Raw genomic sequence first — 22,424 nt, 5'->3', positions numbered from 1 at the left:
AGTAATATAATAGGAAGCTCGCCGAAGCTAGCAGGTTCGTATTCTTTGAACAGCATCAACTATAATAACTCTACAGACGGTAAGCATATCAATAAATATCCGTAGTTCGTTGTTACCATGCAACGAAAACCTATATAATGAGTCACGCTTACTGAACTAGCATGTAAACCTTCTACCGGAATATTTACATGCGTTATTGCTTCATACATTGAGTTTGACTGATATATTGGAACTGGGTAGTGCTTCAGTTTTACACTATCAGCCATAGAAAATTGCAGGTGTCTATGGACTATGAATATAAGAGCCACAACCCTACCCCCGAGCATTACCGATACACTAAATACTCAATAGTGCATGGTTCACTCTATCCGGCATGAATAATTGCCGAGGTTTATGGCTGCCAGTTGCCACTAATCCCGCTCCCCGCCTACCTTTCCCTCGGGCGGCGATCTCCAGGCGCAGCGTCCCTGTGCTCCGGCACCACAGCGCTGCTCACACTCCTTCTCGGTACTCTCCACGGCACAGTGGTCGGCGTTCTTCTTCTGTTCGCACTCTGCCTCTCCGTCACTCTCTCCCGTGACGGCAGTCACGTTCACACTAACCGTCACGTTCACCGTCACGGGCGCGTCACTTTTGTCACCCTCCCGTGAGAGGAGTGTTAGATTCACCACACCGGATAACTCCCGTAACCGACTTGGCTTCAGGACATACACGATTCCCTCTCTTTCTGTGACATTGAAAGCTCGATGGGCGCGATCGGGTGTTGGCGCCAAATGTAGCGGTCCCGCCAGCAGTTCGCGCGGGAGCTGGAAAACGCGCGCGAACCGGGCAGAGTCGCGTCGGACGGCGGCGGAGAAGATGGTGCCGGCGGGGACGGTGACGACCTCAGGAGGTGGTGAGGTCGGCGGCGGAGGTCGGCAGGAGGTTAGCAGGTTCACCGTCATACGCAGCTGCAACACGGGAGAGAGAGAGAGAGAGAGAGAGGGAGGGAGAGAGAGAGAGAGAGAGAGAGAGAGAGAGAGAGAGAGAGAGAGAGAGAGAGAGAGAGAGAGAGAGAGGGTCAGAATATGAAATAGGTAACCAAAATCACGCTACATTCTCCTAGCTCTAACCACGTCAGTAATCCTTCCTTCAAAAAACCTCAAAATCTTGACACTACTATCAAAACTCGCCCAGACAAACCATTGAGATAACTGTCTTCATTGCACTTGCACAGGTTTCAATGCATCAAGCATCTCTTTTGCATCAGTGTGATAATTGCATGCTGTCACCAAACCATCCCTCTCCCTGGTTTACCTCTTTGTCGCCATAGGAGTGGTGTAGAAATTTATCCTCAAACACGACTTGGACAGAGTAGTTGTAGCCGGGACCGAACTCCTTATATGGACTGGCGTTCCGCCTGTATTTCAGATCTGTAAAAAAGGGGAGAAACGGAACAGGAAGTGTTACTTAAATGAGTGAATGCTCGGTCGTTTAGCTTTGTCTGTAAATCCAGTTTGTCTTTCATCCCTTGTGCCAACTGCCGTCAACACAGAATTACAATAATAATCAACGTAATCACCGCCTTTATCGTCATCACCGTCAACGTCACGATCAATAACAGTCACCTAGGTTAGGTTCGGTTAGGTTAGACTCACCTAGAAATGTTTGAAGCGCCTACACCAGCCCTCACCAATGTCACCTTCTCAAAACCACCAGCACGCACAGCTACCACAGCCTCCCCTCTATCCCTCCCCCCCCCCCCCAAGTCAGTTGTGTACGGTATTTGACCTCAGACACCCACCAAGCATCATCGGACATCCCTCAGGGTGAACAAGATCACCGGATATGAGTGTGGGCGGCAGCGCTGGCCGCAGCGGTGGCGCAAACCCATCCAACCCCACGAGCCGCGCCCGGGAGCAGTTCAATTCCAGGTCACTCGGGTCACATCCCACACAACAGCTCCCAGAGCTCGGTTATGTTTAGCTCAGAAACAGTAGCACAGAGGTGGGAGGGTAGTTACTAGTTGGTAATGGTTCAACAAACGCCAGAAAACGAGGGTGAAATGAGCGAGTCATTTATAACTCGCTGATATTTGATATGACTGATATTAATCCGATTCGGATGTTGGCTGTAGGGCTTAACGTCTGAAGCGACCATTTCTTTGAGAAAATCCGGTGAGTTCGCAGCAGCGTAAAACTAGGGCAGCTACATTTAGCAGCGAAGAGACAGCTTAACTGCACAGTCTACGATTGTTTTTGCATGAATAAACAACCTTGTACTATTTGTCAAAGTGTGGATAAGATTGTGAAGTTTCTACTGAAGAGCATAGGCTCATGTAACGTCGATCCAAATCGGAATACCTGCCAGTTACATAAGAAAGGATGTTCACAAAGAAAAGCATTAGAGGCAAAACTAAAAATGGAAACCTGTACATAATTTAAAAAGAAAACATTTAATGACGCCAAAACCAACGCACTTAGGTATACAACACCTGCTCCCAACCTAATCATTCGATTCCCAATATCGTTAAAAGACACGGTTGAGGATGACTCAAAAGCAAACGAGCGCAGTTTTTATCCTTGTTTTGTAATACCAAGAAATATAAAATAAAGTTAAAACAATCGTTACGTATCGGCGGATACGAAAGCAAGCTTCATTGCTAGTTCAAAGTTATTGCCGCATGACTGAGTAGATTGCGGCCCATACTGATCATAAGTATAGGAATAAAGATGCATTGGTGCAAATTGCAAGGGAAATGACAAATGTTATTGTTACATAATCAAGGCGCTCATATCTTCCTCAAATGTGAACTGGAGGAAGACAAGCAAGAAGATTGTCTTCATGTTAAATACGATCGAAATTATAGTTTTCCAAAAGTAGGAAAAAACGGGTTTCACGTCCGCATTACTGTACGTGATTTGATCACTGCAAATGCATAGATCGGAGAAAATCCGTCTTAAAATTCGTGAGAGAAATTTCTGGGATATACTGAGGGCAATATAAAGACACGTGCACCAATGCCAGATGCGCTTTAAATCAGTTCTTTCCCATGTCAGCCAGACTTTAGCTAGCGCTCGCGAAAATGAAACTGTCAGACGCAGCCGCACCTCCAGCCATATGATTTTTGGAATACCTGCACTGGACAGGGAGCGGATTCATCCTCAGACGCAGGCTGTCTGTTACATAACGACTGCACAAAGTACCTGGTATCAACCACGAAGTGTCCAGGAAACATGTTCACTTGCTCGTAGAAATTTATAATTCAATAATTTTAAGTGGATGAGGGATGTGCAACACATGTATCACGTGCGTACGACAGAAGACCATTTTTCAAACGCTGACAGCGTGATTCGGTGCAAAGTATACACTCTCTCGTAACTGGTCGTGTGAATGTTCGACTGCGCTGTCGCGAGACTGTCGCACGAATCGCGATTCTCTGTCGGCCGACTGTCGCACCAATGTCCCTCGACTGTCGTTCTAATGTCGTTCTAATGTCGCTCTACTGTCGCCCCGTGCGAGTAACTTCTACAGATCCCAGACACCGCTGAAAAGCAGCAGCTGTAGAACTGCAATACAGTCATCCTGCATTGTGCGCAGAACAGATCCGAACTCATAGTCAATGCAGTGGTGCACGCATGAGTACTGAGACAGTCACAAATCATCCACTGCTTGTCCACAATACACAAATAATTAAAATGACGTAAAGGCTTCTATGACGTTGCTAGAAAATCACTCTGACATCTGTGCAGGGATATGACGAAGCCGAGAATACTACAAAGATAGATAATAAGAATAAAAACAAAATACTGAGACCCGCTTTTCCCGGAATGAATCAACGTAATCTCTCATGCGTCTTCGAACAAAAATATCCAATGTCAGCAGCTTCAAAAGGAAACATTCCATGACAGACATATCTGCAACACCTGAAACAAAACATCTAAATCCCCTCTCCCTCTCCCCAACTCACTAGCAAACAGCATCGAGGCCGTCCTCTGTATATCCGGATAGGAGCCGGGCGGCAGGTCGAATATGCCCGGAGTGGCACTGTCGAGCGCCAGGATTCCGGCTGTGTCGCCCTCGATGTGGACCTTGTAGTGACTGGCGTGGTGTTCGTCCATGTCGACTATGGATATTCGCGGGCGGCCCCTCTTGTTGGAGACGTGCTCGTCCTGACGAGAGAAAGAGGGAGAGTGTCAACGAGAGAGAAAGAGGGAGAGAGGGAGAGAGGGAGGGAGGGAGGGAGGGAGGAAGGGAGGAAGAGAGAGAGAGGGGGGGAGGGATGGGTGGAGAAAGAAAAAAGAGAAGGATGGAAGCGGGGTGCTGGTCAGACAGACGAAGGATGGAGAAGAGATAAAAAGACGAAGGAGAGAGTATGGGAAAACTGAAAGTGAAGATGGGAGACTAGAAACGGATGGAAGGGAAAGCAAAGGAGAAACAGCGGATTTATGAAGCAGATCTCATGTTCATGACAAGCATGATCACGGAACAATGACAAGCTTCTTCCACAACTGAACATAACACCCACCTTGAACAAGTTGTGAGTTTCGCACAGGTAGATATCGAAGACGGAGTCCTTCTGGTTCATTTCGGGCGGGTGATTATTCCTGTCCAACACGTCTACTGGGAGGGTCTTATTCTGCGCATCGATCTTCTTCCTGAAGGGTGCCTCATCCTCTGCAGAGAAAACCAATAGCGTCATATGAAGCAACAAGAGAGACACTACGGTACAAAGAATGGCATCTTACCAGACATGGTAAACTACCCGAGCGGCATCATGCATCATAAGAAACATCATAAGTTTTGCGCCCTGGCCTTACGTAACAATGCATACTCAGATCGCTTCCAGCTATCCTCTCTAAATAGCCCAATACGAACCACCTGTCCCGTTTATATATCATTCCCTGCAACTATGATATTAGCGGGGTGGTAGACGTTATAAACGAGCACCCCAACCATTCATCTTTTAGCGCTGTCGGCCGGTTTCAAACTTCACTGACGGAGAGCCGTTCGAGGTTTCGCTGCCGGGCGACTTTTCGCCATATTTTCCACGTATCCACTCAGTGACGTGTGGACGATTGAGTGGAATGTGGAGGGTGGAATTCAGCCGGCGTGGAATGTGGAAGACAGCTGCATTACCCGATATGACAGTGATGGATGCTGCTAGTTCGGATACCAATAAATGGACTCACGGCGAAGAAAGTCGGAAGCGAATGATGATAAATACGATAAATAATATGAATGATCGAGAGCGAATGAAGTTCGGTAAAAGGCATAAATAAGTACAGCTAGTCTCGGGGGTCAAACACTCGTATGAAAGCACGCTATGTCGCTATACATGCTTCGCGTTTGGCTATTCCGAACAGATGGGTCGTATTTTTAGGCCTTGGTTTGACGCAAACCGTGCAATTTCTTACTACAAGTCTAACCGTGTTTTAAGTTATAATTGCTATCATGGCTCATGTATGCATGGTTTGCTTTTTTTTAATGTGGAAGAAAACTGTTGGCCAGGCTAAGCGGAATTGCATCGACATTGGGCCAATGCAGAGAATACCTATTGCGTTGCCGGTAAGACTCGCATTTCAAGTGTTTTTTGAATCTGCATAGATGAACACTTTGACCTCACTTCTCAAAAGGGCTTGGGAAATATCAAGTCTAGCCTCGCACCTGCGCTTTGAAATATCAATTTGAATCTGAGGTCAAGCTCCAGGACACACAGTTGTAAATAGGAACAATAGATGTCATTTTCTCGTAACAATGAGAGCAATGATAAGGTAGGACATGCGTGCAGAACAAGCTCATTGCTGGCTATCTCAGAATGTTCACACTGACAGAATTTCGTCGAATACGGACGCAGTTTGATTTAGGTGACGTTTTGAAATAAATAAATAAACCCGTCACATGCTAGCACGGCAAAGCGCAAAACAATTTGGCGGAGCCAAGGTTTCTTTTATCATTCATTCGCGACATTTGAAGTGATCCAAGCCTAACGGAATTCATTTGAATAATTTCTTTCTCCAAATCAAACCCTCATTTTGGAACCGCGAGTGGAGGCCGAAGGAAGTCGTTACGCCTATTATGTGTCTCCTGGCACTATTCACCCGGACATTTCGATGACCTTTCCGCGGTAGATGGCTAAAGGAAATGCCATTAGTGGCCCGAGGCTGATTGCAATATATTCTACTGATTATAACGAGCGCCTTGACCTTTTGGGGGCACCTCGTTTAAAAGGCACCTAATTGGAATGGAGGATTTCATGTTTTGTGAAACTTTAACCTGGGCTATATAGGTGATGCTGATTTAGCCGGCACATCAAAGCAGCTGTGTACCATTAACTTCAAAGTAATGTCAAAGGTAGTTGGTGGGGCTTAATAAGACGTAAAAACGCTCAAGCTGCAAGATTGTTAGTGCACAATAAGTAGCTACCAATGCTTTAATCAAAGTAAGCTGAGCTGCTTTTAAAGTAGTTGAACTTTGAGCTAGGTTATTAACCCTCGCCGGCACAGGCCATTTTGCGTCCTTCGACGGCACAAGGGGGGGGGGGGGTAAGACCCCCCTTGTTGGTACTTGGTACTTACCCCCAAAGTTGGTAAGACCCCCCCCTCGCGTTTGGCCCCTGATCAAGCTAGAGCTTCGTAAGACCCCCCCCGCCCCTCCCCCTCGCGTTTGGCCCCTGATCAAGCTAGAGCTTCGCGGAAAAAACGAGCGTGTTGCCCGTCACGAGAGGAAGCCGATGATACCCAATTTTAAGGTCCTAGGTCATCGGGTGACCTTCCAGGTCAGGTCAATGACCCGAAAACCGGGAAAATCGGAACCTGTTAGAAAGTCGTAAAGTGTGGCTGCTATGTTGGTTTTCCGGGGTGCTGATCACGAATATCGTGTTAGTTTTGATCAGAGATGATGTCTTTTAGCATTTAGACCAGGTCGGGTCGGGTCAGGTCAGGTCAGGTCAACCGGTAGGGGTTGTGACGGGTGTTCGTAATACGTGTCAACCGCCTCTGACAGCTTCGTAACATGTTACGAAGGCACCAAAACTACTTCGTAAATGTTCAAATGGTTGCTAAATTCGAATTCAGCTCCAAAAACTAGCCTACAAACATGTATAACTCGAAAAAGTGAACCGAGGTCACCCGAGGTCACCAAAGGTCAATGACCTGACCTGACCTTCAGGTGACCTTGACACACACGGGAGTAACATCAAATCACATGTTTGAAAGTTTGAAACCACCAAAAGCTTGCAAACGCGGGGCTAATGCGAGCCGACATACGCCGAATCGCGATTTCGGCCAAACATGGTCACGGAAAGGAGGTCACAGGTCAAAGGTCATTGGGGTCAGGGTCATAAAATTTTCAGGGTAGGTGTAAAATTGATCAATGCGAGGGTACTGAAAGTTTCGTCGCAATCGGCCGCTTTTTACGCGAGTTATTCGCGAAAAACCTTAGGGGGGTTGCATCACCCCCTGTGCCGGTGAGGATTAAGGCAACTTTTTACTAGGAAAACACGCACATTGATTCCGTCTCCCTACGTATTGCGGGACTTCATTCCATGCCATTTCAACATCCACATATGGGTTATCGTCGATGACGATGCCGTCTGCATGCCGTCTGCATCGGACAAACTGCAGCCGACGGCGTGGGTGTACCAGCAGACTCGGTAGACTTCTGTGACTCCAACTAACTTCCGCGGCGACATTACATGACCTTCCGCGACCTTCTGCCCTCCTCCGAGCTTCCTCAACCTCACTGCGACGCACCACTCCCAGAAATTCCGTGGATACTTCCTCCAGCGCAGTGTACCGAATTGCAGCCTTTCTGACCTGTCTCAATATTGCAGACTTCTTTGACCAGTCTCAGCACCTCCCCATATCTCCTCATATAGCCCTTAGTCGTTCCCAATATCCTCCAAACTCTTCTTCTCGTCCTCCCAGCGCCTAAATCACACTTTCAATGCCTAGCCGCATCCATTTAACTCCTTCCCCCTTTCACTCTCTCGATTCCCCTAAACATAACCCATTCCTAAACATAACATAAACATCCCCTCAACCCAAACTATTCCGATTCTCTGATCCCTTTACCCCCCCCCCCCATTCCTTATCCCCCCGTCAACGCTCATCATTCCTTCTCCGTTCCTTTGCCCCCCATCCCTTACCTCCCCCGTCAACTCTCATCTCCTACCCCCAGTCCCCACCTCCCTCCCTCTCCACTCTCTCCCCCTCCACCTGCCGCGTTGCGCCCACCTGGCGTGGCTGTCTGACCTTTCCTAGCCCGTCCCGGGACGGCGGCTGCTCGACTGCAGGTGACTGTGAGCCTCAGCTCTTGGCGGCTTGGTAAGCCCAGGTGGGCAAGCGATACCGCCGAGCCGTCAGAGGTGGGTTCAGAGACGGCAGCGGTCCAGTCGCCCGGAACACCTGGGGAGAGAGTGTGGGAGGGTGAGAGGGGAGTGAGAGAGAGAGAGAGAGAGGGAGAGAGAGGCGCGACATATTTGGCACACAGCTTGACTTCTTGACATTGTCCGGCCTCTGAAATGGACGGCATAGCCAAACACGTGCACCCCCCCCCCAAAAAAAAAATATGCAAATGTGCAACGGGCAAAGCACCCTTTAGCACCCTCCTACGAAAAAGAAATGTAAGCCGCCTTGGGTTATGAATCTTGGATCATGGACACACACTGGTATAATTGCGCCTGCCGGCATGCTGGCATCTGGGCTCTGTCCAGCAGATAAATGTTTTCTCTGGAAGACTGTGGTTCAGCCAGCACTGACGTACGGCTGTTCGTCCGCTCCACTCAACTCAGCTGACATCGAAGAGCTGCACGCCACTCAGACAGCGACCCTCAAGACGGCGCTGGGGCTGCCTCGCCGCGCCCACCACTCAGCGCTCCTCGCTGCTGCCGGTATCGCCCCAGCACATGAGCTGATTCGGTCGGCATGCTTCCGGGCTGCAAGTGGTGCTCTGCGGTCCGAACACCGTCTCCAGCAGGCATTCCTCTCGGGCCTGACGAAGTTGGCCATGTGCCCCGATTTGCTTGGCGACTCTCTTCTTCTCCAACTGTCCCGCATGGGCGGAAACGACTTCTCTGCCGTGCTCGAGGCAGCTGCCGGACGGTCGTGCAGTCACAGGGTGACGCCATCGCGCGCCCCAGACGGACTGGCAGATAGCATCCGCTTCTTGATGAGGGACAACAGCCAAGCTTCGCGTCGCCTACTACGACTGCTGACCTGCTACCTCCCACCGGGGGCCGTGACCCCTGTGACCTAAGCTCCGTGCTGACACATGACGGTTTTGTCATTTCTGATGATTGTTATCAGCTGTCGGGAAATTGCCAATGTTTGGTGCAAAATAAATATGAATGAATGAATGAATAATGGCATATCAATATAACATACGCCATATTGACAAGTCAAAAGACAATCTCATGAGCCCGCAGCCACAAGCTGACACAAATATTGACTCTTCCTGCTGGCTGAAAATCAAATTAGCACCATCACCACCGCAGGTATATCATGCAGTCAAAATGGCGACGTAACTATAATGAATACTGCGAAGGATAATCATAATTACGCCGCATTTCAGATGCAAGAGTCAACATGGTCGCATTGAAAGTCCACTCACATTGCTAGACACTATTTGAGACGCATTCATTCGAATAATAACTAACTGCATCGCTGCTTTGGATCATGAAATTTGTTCGATGCAATCTCGTGGCCCCCGTTGGTATTTCCAAGGTCCGGTGTTTGATGTTTGTTAGCCAGCATTGGAATGCAAAATCAAACGAGCCTGCATAAATGAGTGTTATATACATGTGGTTACCATTAAAACATGACATATGACTTGTTGCGACCTTTTTGCCACGGCTTCGCTTGGTTCACCTTCAGCAAAGCTAATACAATATGAACGAGAACGTTACTAAAAGGGACCTCAAAGGAATGCGATAAAGGATGGGTCAATTCAGCTGAGCGTCTATCATATATGAGGAATGCCGAAAATTTGGCCAATGAAATGGTGTTTAAATAAGCATATATGTAGGACCTATATATTATTACAGACAAATAAAACATTAAAATGGTTTGGGGCAAAAGTTCGCAGGAAAAATAGAAACGAATGAGAATATTTTGTACCAAAGACTAGAAATGGCAACGTCACAAACATCCGAAAAACAGGGTGACAGAAACACTACTGCGCCGCTCTAATTTGGGCAGACATCAGATACATTCGGTCAAATACCCTCTATTGTTTGCACCTACAATTTAGCAGCCTCAAAGGTCGTTTTTTTCACACCACAGTGATCAGGTTTCACATTTGGCGAATGGGGTTCTATTTTGGTTTACGTATTCGATATCTAGCGTATTGGATTGAAGCGGTAAAACGTCAATTCTACCGCTACCATCAACTTTTCCCAACACGATACAAAACGCTATCCATCGTCGGTTCTTCATTTGTGAGAAATTCTTTTATTTTAAAGGCTAGGTATTTGAATGTTGGAATGCAGAAAGCATTGTTTGTCCTTTGTGCCAGACCAGTATCCAATATTTTCCTTTTTCCTTGAATTATCGATACATCACCTACAGCTAAGAGATTTCTCAGATACTATGTGGTGCTTATATGAAACAAATGGCGAATTTGTTTTATCACCATCTGAGAAATCTCTTTTGAATCTATTTGTAAGGCAGCCACCGCTTTCAGATAATATACAGTCAACAAGGCCTCACGTTTAACGCAGCTCATTACTATACATTTATTTGCGCATAATTATACTAGTGGCAACTCCCACAATTAAATATGAATAATGCTAAAAATTTCCGGACAAACAAAGCACGCTCACAATGAAAAATCAAGAGCTTTAGTCAAAGAGCCTTAGTCAAACAACTGCGGCAGACACTTCGAAGAGTCGCCGGAAGTACTATTTCTGAACTCTTCTGCAGATGACCCGTCCATAGACGGACCAGCTGTCCAATGAATGAATAAAGTTTTGATCGATGACTTTCCGGTGACAGTTTTAGATTGAATTCTGACATGTCGGCACCGGCACGAGGGTCGGCTTCTCACACAAATCTCGAGATTTATAAAAAGGTGACTTGCAAAATGTCATCGCTGTCATGGCTCGAAAAGTTTTTTTTTAGCATAGTTCGGCATGGAAAATAGTCGGAACTCGGAAATGCTGTATCTTTTTTAGAAAAAAAATGTCGCACATTTGTTAAATGCCAAAGCTTCAGCTCGATCAATCCATCCTAGAGCAGCAATTCTCTCTCCTCTCCCAGCTCTCTCTCCCTCTCTCTCTCTTTCTCTCTCTCTCTCTCTCTCTCTCTCTCTCTCTCTCTCTCTTTCTTTCTCTCTCTCCCTATCTCCCTCTCTTTCTTTCTCTCTCTCCTTCCTCCCTCCCCTTCCCACTCTGCCACCTCCTCTGGGACGTGTATCCCTTCTTTCTACCCGATAGATATGCCCGTCCCCCGGCACACTCTCTGCCCACGGACTCCGAGCAATAATTGATTTGGTGATGACCATTTGGCGTCCGATGTGGATGACACACACATGGACGGGCACAGGGGAGAGGAGACGTGATGGATGGTGCAGAAAAATAACAGAAAGAAAAGAAAATAAGCAGAGAAAGAGAGAGAGAGAGAGAGAGAGAGAGAGAGAGAGAGAGAGAGAGAGAGAGAGAGAGGGAGAGAGATGAGGCGGATATAGAGAAGAATAGAAAGGAGGTAGCCCTTAGTTAGCAACCTTAGTTAGTTAGCTACTAAGTGATGTTGAAAAATCCTGGAAAACTCATACACTTGCTTAGAGTGTCGCAGCGTAATTGCGCAACTTGTGGCACATGAAGTTAACACATGGCCTTTAGATTACACAAGAAGTGAACACGTTATTAACAAATTTAAAACAAGTTAGGCAATTGATTGAGTTGTTCTGGTCCAGGGCCACCGGATTACCAATGGAACATTCACATGAATGAGGTTGCCCTGAACAGTAGACCTACGTCGTGCTTAATGGGAAGAGGTTTAACATTCAATTACGTCACAACGCTTGTTCAGTTATCCGGCGGATATATTCAGCAATTGCCAACCCATAGCTGAGTTGTCAGTAATTACAATGAACATATGTAGACAAAAACAGTATCGCGAAACTTCTTTGCGCCTAAAATATGCACATATTTCAGTGATAGACTCTCCTATAATATGTAAAGAAAAAATCCCCAGTTAGATATCCTCTAACCTACTTCCCACGAGCTTTGTAAATCTTAAAGGGACCCTCCCACCTTAACATTAGATTTGAGTTGAGATAGCCAAAATGGGGTCCCTGGCTCACAATTACCGGTTTCGGCACTCACAACATCGAGAAATGCCTTATTTCAAAATTGCAGCATTTTGATTCAGAGGGGCTAATGCTTAGGAATACCCCTCTGAATGTGTGACGTCAGCGCAAATATCTAACGATTTTTAACCCTAGAACGCCTAGGGGGGGGGTTGTATCAACCCCCCCCCCTGAGGTTTTTTCGAAGTGCACGCTAAACGGCTAGTCGTAGCGGACTGAAATTTTCAATACCCTCTGGGGCAACCTTTGCGCAGCTTTTGCCGAAAAAAATTGATCGGGTCATGTCAGGTCACGGAGTTATGACGTCATAAGAGGTACAGCCTCCGGCCGACAGTTACCAAACGTGTGCGCCGAATCCCTAGGTTTTCTGCCGGTGATACCCACATTGTTTGATGGATCACGATGAAACTTCCCATGCATGTTGGGGCAAGCATTGGCTATCGTGTGGTGCAAGAAAATTGACCGGGTCAGGTCAGGTCACGGAGCTATGACGTCACAAGAGGAACAGCGTCCGGTACTATTTTTGAAAAGCGCCCGAACCACTATTTTGCTAATTCTTGTCACCTCAATGGGAATATGCAGCAAGATTAGCTTTTATAGGGAGCAAATGGACCTCCCAAATCCAAAAATACAATCAGATTTCAAAAATTTAAATTTTGATTTTTCGAATTTCTGCCGCCGACTGTGACCTTGCCGACTTCCGGCGCTCCCAACGCGCCATTTTTAGAGCTAGGGAAACGAAATACATACCAAACGATAGAGAATTGATCAAGGAACACGATAGTGAAGGTTTTAAGTCGATATCTCCAACCGTTTTGCCGCAATCGCCGCGGAAAGTTGAAAAAGTTGGATTTTTCGGAAAATTTGACCTTTGACCGGTCATAAGTAGGTCAAATGTTGACCTAGGACCAAAAAATATACCACCAATCGCGAGATCTCGTTGAGAGCAATCCGTTGGTTTTTTCCGCTAAGCTCTGCGACCTTCCGTTTCGAAACGCCAGGGGGGTCGTAACAACCCCCCCCCCCCCTGGTCGTTCGTGTTATGAGAAATGGCCTGGTCGTGCGAGGGTTAAATGTTTGACTAAAACGTTTTATAGCACGCGGTGGTATATGCTATTTGCGCGCAACATCTGCCGCAAACGCCGCACTTCTAAAATAAAGTCGCTAGAAACAGCGGAGATCCCAAAAAAGTAAACAAAAGTAAAAGTCTAATATCTTGAAAACCAGTGAATATTTTTCGGTGAAATTTGGTAGATATTCGTTTTCGCTCTTTCTGAACCGAGCGACATCACTTTCATGCCAATTCATAAACTTTTTTGAAGGTGGGAGGGTCCCTTTAACCCTATAAGTGGCAGGGGGGGGGGTTGTTTTCATCCATCCCTCAGGTTTTTCGGGAATATCTCCGAAACCGCGCTGAAGCTACGATGCTGAAATTTTCTGACTTTTCCTAACACTAAATTGGGCACATTCCCTGAAAATTTCCAGTTGATAACTTTACCAGGGGCGGCTCCAGAGCACTGGGAATTGGGGGTCCTATTCGTGAGGCGAGTCATTTGGGCGAAGATCACGATGCTGATGTATTATAACTGTATGCACCAGTTTTACGAACAGTGAATGAAAGGTATCATGTGATAACATATACAAAGTAATTGTGCATCCTCTTTTGACACGTTTTTGCTATAATAGGCGGATCCAGGCGTCCAAAAAGGGGGGTTATGTTTTATCTCCCAACATAGGTGCCCTGACACCGCCTATGCATGACCAATACATTTGTAGTCGTTCTCTCATAAGAAAATTGTAACATAGCAAGACCATTACCACCCTTTTTAGAAACAGTACCAACAAACACCTTATTTACTATACTTTTTGTGTACCCCCAATCTCAATGATCTGTATCCGCCTATGATTTTTGAAAATGCATATTTTTAGGATCCATGTGAATTCCTGGTTCATTCTCATCGATCGGCAAAAGTTGCGTTAAGATTGGTTCAGAAACCTAACCGTGATAAACAGTCTAAAATGTATCTGCAATTTGCCCGTTTTTACCCCCCTCTACCCCCTATTGACATCTTTTAATTTTATTTTTTAGAAATGTAGATCACGTTGAGCGAAATCGAATGCCGTTTGAATTTTGAAAATCGGCCCGTTAGATCTCGAGATATCAAGGGGGGTCGTAAACAGCCCCCCCCCCCTGCCACTAATAGGGGTAGCCAGGAGCCTGCCACTAATAGGGTTAACCCGCGCCCCGTAGGGGGGGGGGCCGAAACGGCCCCCCCCCTGTCCTTTTCGGTCGATATCTCCTAAACGGCTGGAGATATCGCCACCAAACTTTCAGGACCCCCCCCCCCCCCGGGCATCAATTTTACACATTGTGACCAAAAATTTTCCAGAGGCTGTGATAGGTTGGCCACAAATGACGTCAGAGTGACGTCATGTTCTGTCATTTTCGACCGAAAAAAGACCTTCGCGAGAAGACCTGTCAGGCCTACAGCTTTGAAGATACAGAAAAATGATCAAAACATAAAAGGTGTAGAATTGACAGGGCTACAAAACTGCAATCTCGGATTTTTGAAATTTTTGAGTTTTGATCCCCAAAAATCAAAAAAGCATTTTTTGGATATATTAGCCAAAAGATCCAAAAAGTTTTTTGAGTTTCGAAAAAAACGGAATATATGTGATAGTACCTACCGTCTTCTATCTACATACCAAATTTCAGATCGATACCTCGTTTTTTGGCCAAGTTATAGCGAAAAAACTGTTCAAAAATGATGACGTCAAATTTTCAAACTCAATTTTTGGCAATTCTAGAACTCGTAGAGCAAAACAAAGACCACCATTAGACTCCCCGTGACGAGCTGCATCGAATGGATACCCATTTAATGCAAAAATATCAACTTTGAAATTTGACCTAATTTGACCTGACCTTGACCTGACCTTCACCAAAACGTGACCTAGGCTGGCCCCAAAGGCTGCCTAACCCACATAATCGCATTTGTCATGTAAAATGGACCATAAAACATGTATCACACGACACATTCATATTGTGACCCCCGGTGACCTGACCTCGCTGTGACCTGACCTGGTATCAGTGACCTCAGATAGCAAAGTATGTGTTTGACGAACAATATACCATCGATGGTTTTCAAGAAATTACCAATTTACTCGATTTCACAGCACATTTCTTGAATTGCCTGTGAACGGTGAAAATCTGACCTTTGACCTGACCTGTGACGTCATCGGTTTGACCTAGGTCAATGAAATTTGGTCACAAGGTAGTTCCCGGGTAGGGCTATCAAACGGCGTTTGAATTTTGAAAATCGGCCGGTAACTTTCCGAGATCTTAGGGGGGGGGGCCGAAACGCCCCCCCCCCCCCCTACGGGTGGTAGGGTCCGCCGGTAGCCCTACGGGGCGCGGGTTAACCCTATTCCTGGCGGGGGGGCCTCAGGAGCCCCCCCCCCTGAGGTTTTTTGGTTATTTCTCCCAAACGCGTTGAGCTAGGAAGCTCAAATTTTCTGAATTTTCCTAAAAGGCTTCTACGCAACATGTCTGAAAGTTTTGAGTTGATCTGACCTCAGGTCAGGTCACCAGAGGCGGTTTGGTGACCCTACCTCAGAAAAGTTTGCAATCACGCCAGAGCTAGAGTTTTTGACCGATCAATTTCTTCTCTTCAGGCTTTAGTTAGGGTACCAGTATGTGCAATTTGTATATCTCGGAATTTTGATATCGGTGACCTAAGGTCAGGTCAGTTTCGCGACCTCCCCATTATAAGTCAATGGGGGAAAAATCAACTCCCTGTTTTTACCACTAAAACGGGTCGGAATGGCCCCATATACCATACATGACTTCATATACGATCAACCTTCACTACCTTGAGGTCTGTTTTGCTGTTGGGCAGCTGTGAGGTCATGTGACGTCATCAAAGGTCACCAAAAGTTTTTGGCCAATAACTCCGTACAGGAACAAGATACAGACGCGTGGATGGTCTCATTGTGTTCAGCTCGTCAAGACGCATCGAATGATATACATGATGACCTCGAGGTCACGTGACCTGAGGTCAACCTTTGACCTTGACCTTGCGAGGTCAACATATATATCATTCGATGCAGATTGACGAGAGGATCACGATGATGCCCTTAGTTTGTTCCTATCTTGACTAATTCGAAAGTTATTCGAGAAAAACTCTCTCCATATCTAGCGCCGCCATTTTGACTTTTTCGACCCCTGTGACGTCATCTTTGACCTGACCTGAACATGACCTTAGTAAAAATTGTAGATCTTGACCGTGCGTATCCGATGCCGTTTACCGTTTGTCGCTATCTTTCTTCGTTCTCGAGATCTCAGGGGGGGGGGGGCCGAATCGGCCCCCCCCCCCCGCCAGTTTCTTGTCCCGGCGGAGCCCGCCAGGAATAGGGTTAAGGGGCTTTCAGGCCAAATATGCATCTGTCCGCAAGCGGGGCAAGGCCATACATATATATGTAGGGTCTAACCATCATTTACAGCGTTACCCAGTATGGCATCTCACCCTGCAGACTTTGGAGTTACTTCACAGTGAGATCCTACCAGGTAAACGTGACCTGACTGCTAAATGATCCTCTCTACGCGGGTTTCAATTTGAAGCATGACTTGGACGGATAATCTCGTTGGTTTGAATCCAATGATTTAAGTCAGAAAATAGATCGCAGAGCACCGGATATCAGAAATCCTAATTGATGTACCTTAGCCTCAGCCACGAGCAAATGTCGGACTTCTCATTAATCCATTGTTGAGCAGAAAGGATCGCGGATTCCTTATAAGTGCACATAATACCTAAAGGCAACAGAATGCCGCTGTATCTACTTTCAATATTTGGAGCTCAATTGAACAGCATTGCAAGTTAGATCTGAAAAAAGTTTCAGGATGAAATAAATATCACCACCACGTTTTATTCAAATCGCGAGTTCACAAGAGTGCATCATTCATTGCACTATGCATGTGGAATGTGACTGCCGGTTGCCAAGCTCGTGTCAATATTTCTCAATAAAGGTGGTAACGAAACGAGCTCACGTTCAATTCAGCTTCTGTGAAACCATTTCAGATGTTCAGCTTATGTAACCAGTGGAAGTGACGTCATAAATTGAATACGGCCTACGGATTGGTGGAAGGTGTGTTCAATTTGCGGCCTTCGTGCTGGTTACGCAACAGATTAAAACCAGTAAAACGCCTTTTGGGCGAAGAACGAGCGAGCGAGATAGTGAGCCCTCCACGTGCAGAAGGGCGAGAGGGTTCTTCCAACGGGCTTGTGCAAAGCACCCTTCTAACCGGTCACTAGCGGTGTACCAAATTTGAACGCAATCGGCCCAGCCGTTCCTGAGATCTGGAAGCGGCATTCTGCACGTGCGCACGTGCAAACGGGGTCCAAAATGACTTTTGCACGGCACCCTACTAACCGGTCTTCAACCGTGTACCAAATTTGAGCGCAATCGGCCCAGCCGTTCTCGAGATCTGGAAGCGGCATTCTGCACGTGCGCACGTGCAAACGGGGTCCAAAATGACTTTTGCACGGCACCCTACTAACCGGTCCCCAACCGTGTACCAAATTTGAGCGCAATCGGCCCAGCCGTTCTCGAGATCTGGAAACGCCCCCTGCACGTGCGCACGTGCAGTAGCACCCTAACCGCAACACATGGGAATGCATTGCCTGGTGGGTGCCTAGCTGTATGCCAAGTTTCAGCGAAATCGCCCCAGTAATTACCGAGTTACTGAAATGGGAACAAATTTGGCACCTCTTATTGTTGTATTTTGCACGTGCAGTGGGGGTCACTCACATAGATGAAGAGTATCCGACCTTTGGTAGAAGGGATGCAGCTACCCTATAAAAATGACCGCAAGACAATCGCTCAAGCCGCTGCTGAGATATGGGCCTCTCAAAATCACTACTTTTGCAAAACAGCTTGAACACCCTTGACTTTTCACGTGGCACGTGCCACGACGGTCACTGAGATGTATCAAAAGTAGTCAATTACGGGGTAGAAGGGATGGGGCTACCCAGCAAAAAAGACCGCAGGCCATTTGGTCCAGCGGTTGCTGAGATATAAGCCTCTCAAAAGCGTTACAGGCCGGGCCGGGCCGGGCCGGGCCGGGCCTCTCATACTGAGATTTTTCCGTTATATTGAAAAGACTCACTTCGCTCGCTGCGCTCGCTCGCTCGTAATCAGTAGCATGTAACCTAAATTTGGCAGCCGTGTCATTTACAAGTACCTATCGGTGAATCAGCTGGTTACGCAATATATTTAAATCAGTAACATGTAGTTACATTTAATGTTGCAAGCCATTTACAAGTACCCATTGGTGAAACAGTCTGTTTCAGCTAATTTAATAGTTAATGTTTGCAACATACCATCCTAAGACTTGGTGAATGCAAGCAGTGATACCTCAAATATTTCCAGATTCACCGACACAATCTAGGTTGTACACCAAACTGGCGTCCCGGAGAGCTGAGCCATCTAACCTCTAAGCACGATGCCATCAAATTCAAAGCGCCAATGACAATCTCACAACAGAGGCCTCTTGCACCAAACTACCTAGCTAGGTAAACTCAAAACAGCTTCAACACTCACGACAAACTACATTATCACGACAAGCTTACGACACACTGAACACCCACAAGCCCTCCGAAACTCCTGCTCCAACTCACCGTCTTTAGCCCTCTCGGCGGTGAACCGGTACTCGGGGGCGCCACAGAGCACGTGAGCCGGTGACCTGAAGTCGACCCTGAGCGGATCACCTGCCGCCGGGCCCTGCAGGGGGTCCTCGAACCACTGCAGACCGGATAGGAACTCCCAGGGGCCCCAGCACAGCTCCTGGAGGTAGACAGAGACATTAGAGTCAACGGTGGGCTAGTCTGACTACAGTTAAACGCTTATGATTTTGTGTTGACATTTGCGTTTTGTTTTTATCACACATTTCCTCGCTTTAATTTTATCGTACAATTACTGATCAATACAGCAAAATATCATATCCCGCGAGTTGCTGGGGGGGGGGGGGGCGTTAAACGCCCCCACTTTTTTCGCCGGGCCATAGCAAAAACCGGCGCCGCAGGCGCGCCAAATTTTGGGCAACTGTAGGGAATTGATTGAAGTTTATTGTGACAAAGTTTCGAAAAAATCGGTCGGAAATTTTTTTGAGATATCGAGGTTTTAGTGACGTCATGATTTCTGAGTTTTCGACCAAAAACAGCATATGTTCAAAAATCATATAAAATCACAGAATAGACATACAGACATGCCGTAAACGCCATTAGACTGCCAATACCATGAACAATCACATGGCTATCTTCGATTATTGATTATTGTTCCGCATTGTCCAAAATCTTGAACTGAATCTTGGCAATTTCTCGTGACTACTTCACGACCATGACACATGCATTTCTTAAAGGGACTATCCCACCTTCTAAAATGTTGTTAAAACCAGTTAAATTGTGCCTGACTTTATAGATTGGATGACCAGGAACACGGTTCTGGCATTTATTTTTCATTAAACATCTTAGACTTCCCATATTCCAAACACAAACTTTCAAATATGTGACGTCACAGCCCAAAATTACCTCCTTCCCCAGGCCACATTACTGTCACAAAGCTGATTCTTTTTACTCTGTAGGCACCACAACAAAGTTCAGACCAAGTTTTAAGCAATTTTTCAACGAACAAACCCATTTAAATCAGAATGACTAAACGAGGTGACGTCACACTAACGGTCGCTCCATGTTGAAGATAGGGCCTTGTACAAGGCCCATTTGCAAATGAAGGGAACTAATTTATTCAACACCAAGAGGCCGCGGGGGTTGCAACCTAGATAGATAGTGGTTTCTGAACCTCGCCGCAAACTTGGCTATCTCAACTCAAACCCCATGTTAAAGGTGGGATAGTCCCTTTAAATTGAACTTTTTTAGCCAAACACTTACACATATGATAAAATGAATGTCACCATCGTGTTCTACGCCCCAACGTACTCATAAAGCATGTGTCACAGGCTGCGAATATCAGTTTTAATTTTCGGGAATATGTGCCTGCCCGGTTGACCTGACCTTGACCCTGACCTATGCTTGGCTGACCCCTACATGGAGCTGACACTCTTGTAGGCCTTATAATGATGGATTGTGCACCGTTTTGACAGAGTTTATGACGAGAAGCGCCCATTGCGAAGTCCTGAAGTCCATGCTACTGAAAGCCCGAGTTCAGGCGTTTGACCTGACCTTGACCCGACCCGTGACATCAAAATTCAACTTTAAAGTACTCATCTGAAGCGTCTCGTCGTGTTCTTTCGTTTGCCGCCTCGTGCGTTTCGCTGCGCCTATTGGTTCTTGAGTTATCGGCTGGGGGCGTTTAACGCCCCCCCCCCCCCCAGCAAACGGTGGGTGGCGAAATACCCCAGCAACTGCCGGGATATATAGCATGTACTGCTCAAAGTTTATGCATAAATGTAGAATACATGGTACCTATATAGGTAAGTGAAAAAATGCAAAAACAAACAAAAACGCGTAGGAAAAGATAGCCTATTTGGGCCCAAAACACAGATTTATATGAACATTACATATGCATATGAAGTGACACTGCACAGTGAATACCACACAGCATGGAATATCGAAATTCAATGATACGCCTTCCAAGATCCGCACCCTTCAACGCACGTGATATTTCGTCATAGCTTCCGACCAGAGCCAACGTAATCCTCCATCCAATCGGCGATCATATTCAAATTGCAGGCAGAGGCAGCACATCTCACATTCCAGTGAAACGATTACTGGCTGGGATTTATCCGGCCTCTGAAGCAGTAGTTTTGAGAATGAACGTGATGCGTGGGCTAAATCATTTGTCTTAGAATCGAGAGCATACTGGTTACGAGAGTCATGAGATTGATTTTTGAACAATTGTACAGAATAGATGTTGTGTGTCGTTTGAATTTATCCCATTCAGTTTCAACGTATGTAAACGCATGGTTGCTATTGCCTTTTCTTCTCTTTCAAGAGCATTGGCGTCTTGAAGGGCCACATTATACACCAAACTTAAGTCATTAGCATTGTAAGAATTTCAAGCAACCTACTTCAGCAATCAATGCCTTACTGGAAAACTGAACGCTATTAATTCATTTACATGTGTAATGGCTAACTACATAGAGAGGATACCTTTGAAGCCTGAGCGATGTATACTATATTGTTGGACTGGGAATTCTTCAGCCATGCGAATTATTTTCGCGTCAACCGTCACATTATCGGTACCTGTGCCCATTCCATGTCAGCTTAACATGTTTCTTCATTTGGGTAGCCCTAATCGAAGGTCATTTCTGATACCGATCAAATCCGAGCAAAAACTCGTGAATCTCTACCGACTAGCCTTGCTCAGAAGGGCTGACATCCAGTTATGGTCCGTGCCAAAATAGATCATTCGGACCAAAGCTGGATGAAAAAGAAAAACCTGCCTAATTGACTGAAATAAGATGTAATGACGTAAGAGGATAAAGAAGAACGAGATGCATTGATCAAATAGTTTGTCTGAGTTGTTGTTGGTTGATTTGTTTCCTTTTGAAAATCTGGTACAATAACCATTCATCGCTACTAACGTTGACAGTCGCATCCAAAATAAAACCACATGTTGGTGGTTAATTTTTCCCGTTTTCCTCCGACGGCCAGACATACACTGACCGATTACCGGCCATGTATCCCTTTACAAATGCTCTGTTTTGCTCATTACATCCAATGGTCAGAGACATTACCGAAATGTCATTATCATTTGTCATTCATAGCAGATGATTTATGCCTGGTGTATCCTTGCATCTGAATACTGAGTGTAATTGTATTGCTGTCATGTGTTCAAGACCAGTTTCTTTTCCCTCATTCATGCTGACCAGCCATTTGTTCTCAAACTTCTCATATTCCCACAGTCTCACCCGTCCACTGTAACAAATTTACCACAAACAGCCCACACAGCCCCCTCATTCCGGCCCAGTGATCCTTTTCACGCCCACCGGAGTACATTCGTTCTGCCCAAAGGAGTCTCACATCGGCCCACCTTCCCATAATTTGCCGCAAACTCCACTGAAAGGTCATCTATCAGACCATTCCCCATATACATCAGACATTCAACATATCAGGCCAGGCGCT

At 46.3% G+C, this 22,424-nt stretch overlaps 1 protein-coding gene across 1 annotated transcript in view; it reads right to left on the bottom strand.

Moving 5' to 3' along the window:
- The window catches only part of LOC122376850, a gene marked incomplete at both ends in the record, with an annotated part of 37,549 nt that extends 18,421 nt beyond the window's left edge, over positions 1 to 19,128 (bottom strand). Inside the window, 7 exons of the mRNA XM_043356821.1 lie at positions 432 to 950; positions 1,297 to 1,412; positions 3,950 to 4,151; positions 4,508 to 4,656; positions 8,235 to 8,387; positions 8,945 to 9,073; positions 18,963 to 19,128. Coding sequence (XP_043212756.1) covers positions 432 to 950; positions 1,297 to 1,412; positions 3,950 to 4,151; positions 4,508 to 4,656; positions 8,235 to 8,387; positions 8,945 to 9,073; positions 18,963 to 19,128 — 1,434 coding nt within the window. The remainder of the gene's footprint in view (positions 1 to 431; positions 951 to 1,296; positions 1,413 to 3,949; positions 4,152 to 4,507; positions 4,657 to 8,234; positions 8,388 to 8,944; positions 9,074 to 18,962) is intronic.
- Between the last annotated feature and the right edge of the window lie 3,296 nt (positions 19,129 to 22,424).

This window comes from Amphibalanus amphitrite, unplaced genomic scaffold (assembly GCF_019059575.1).
Source record: "Amphibalanus amphitrite isolate SeventyFive unplaced genomic scaffold, NRLGWU_Aamphi_draft 002349F_arrow, whole genome shotgun sequence".
Lineage (NCBI taxonomy): Eukaryota > Metazoa > Arthropoda > Thecostraca > Balanomorpha > Balanidae > Amphibalanus > Amphibalanus amphitrite.
This window is presented reverse-complemented; position numbering and strand designations above follow the sequence as displayed.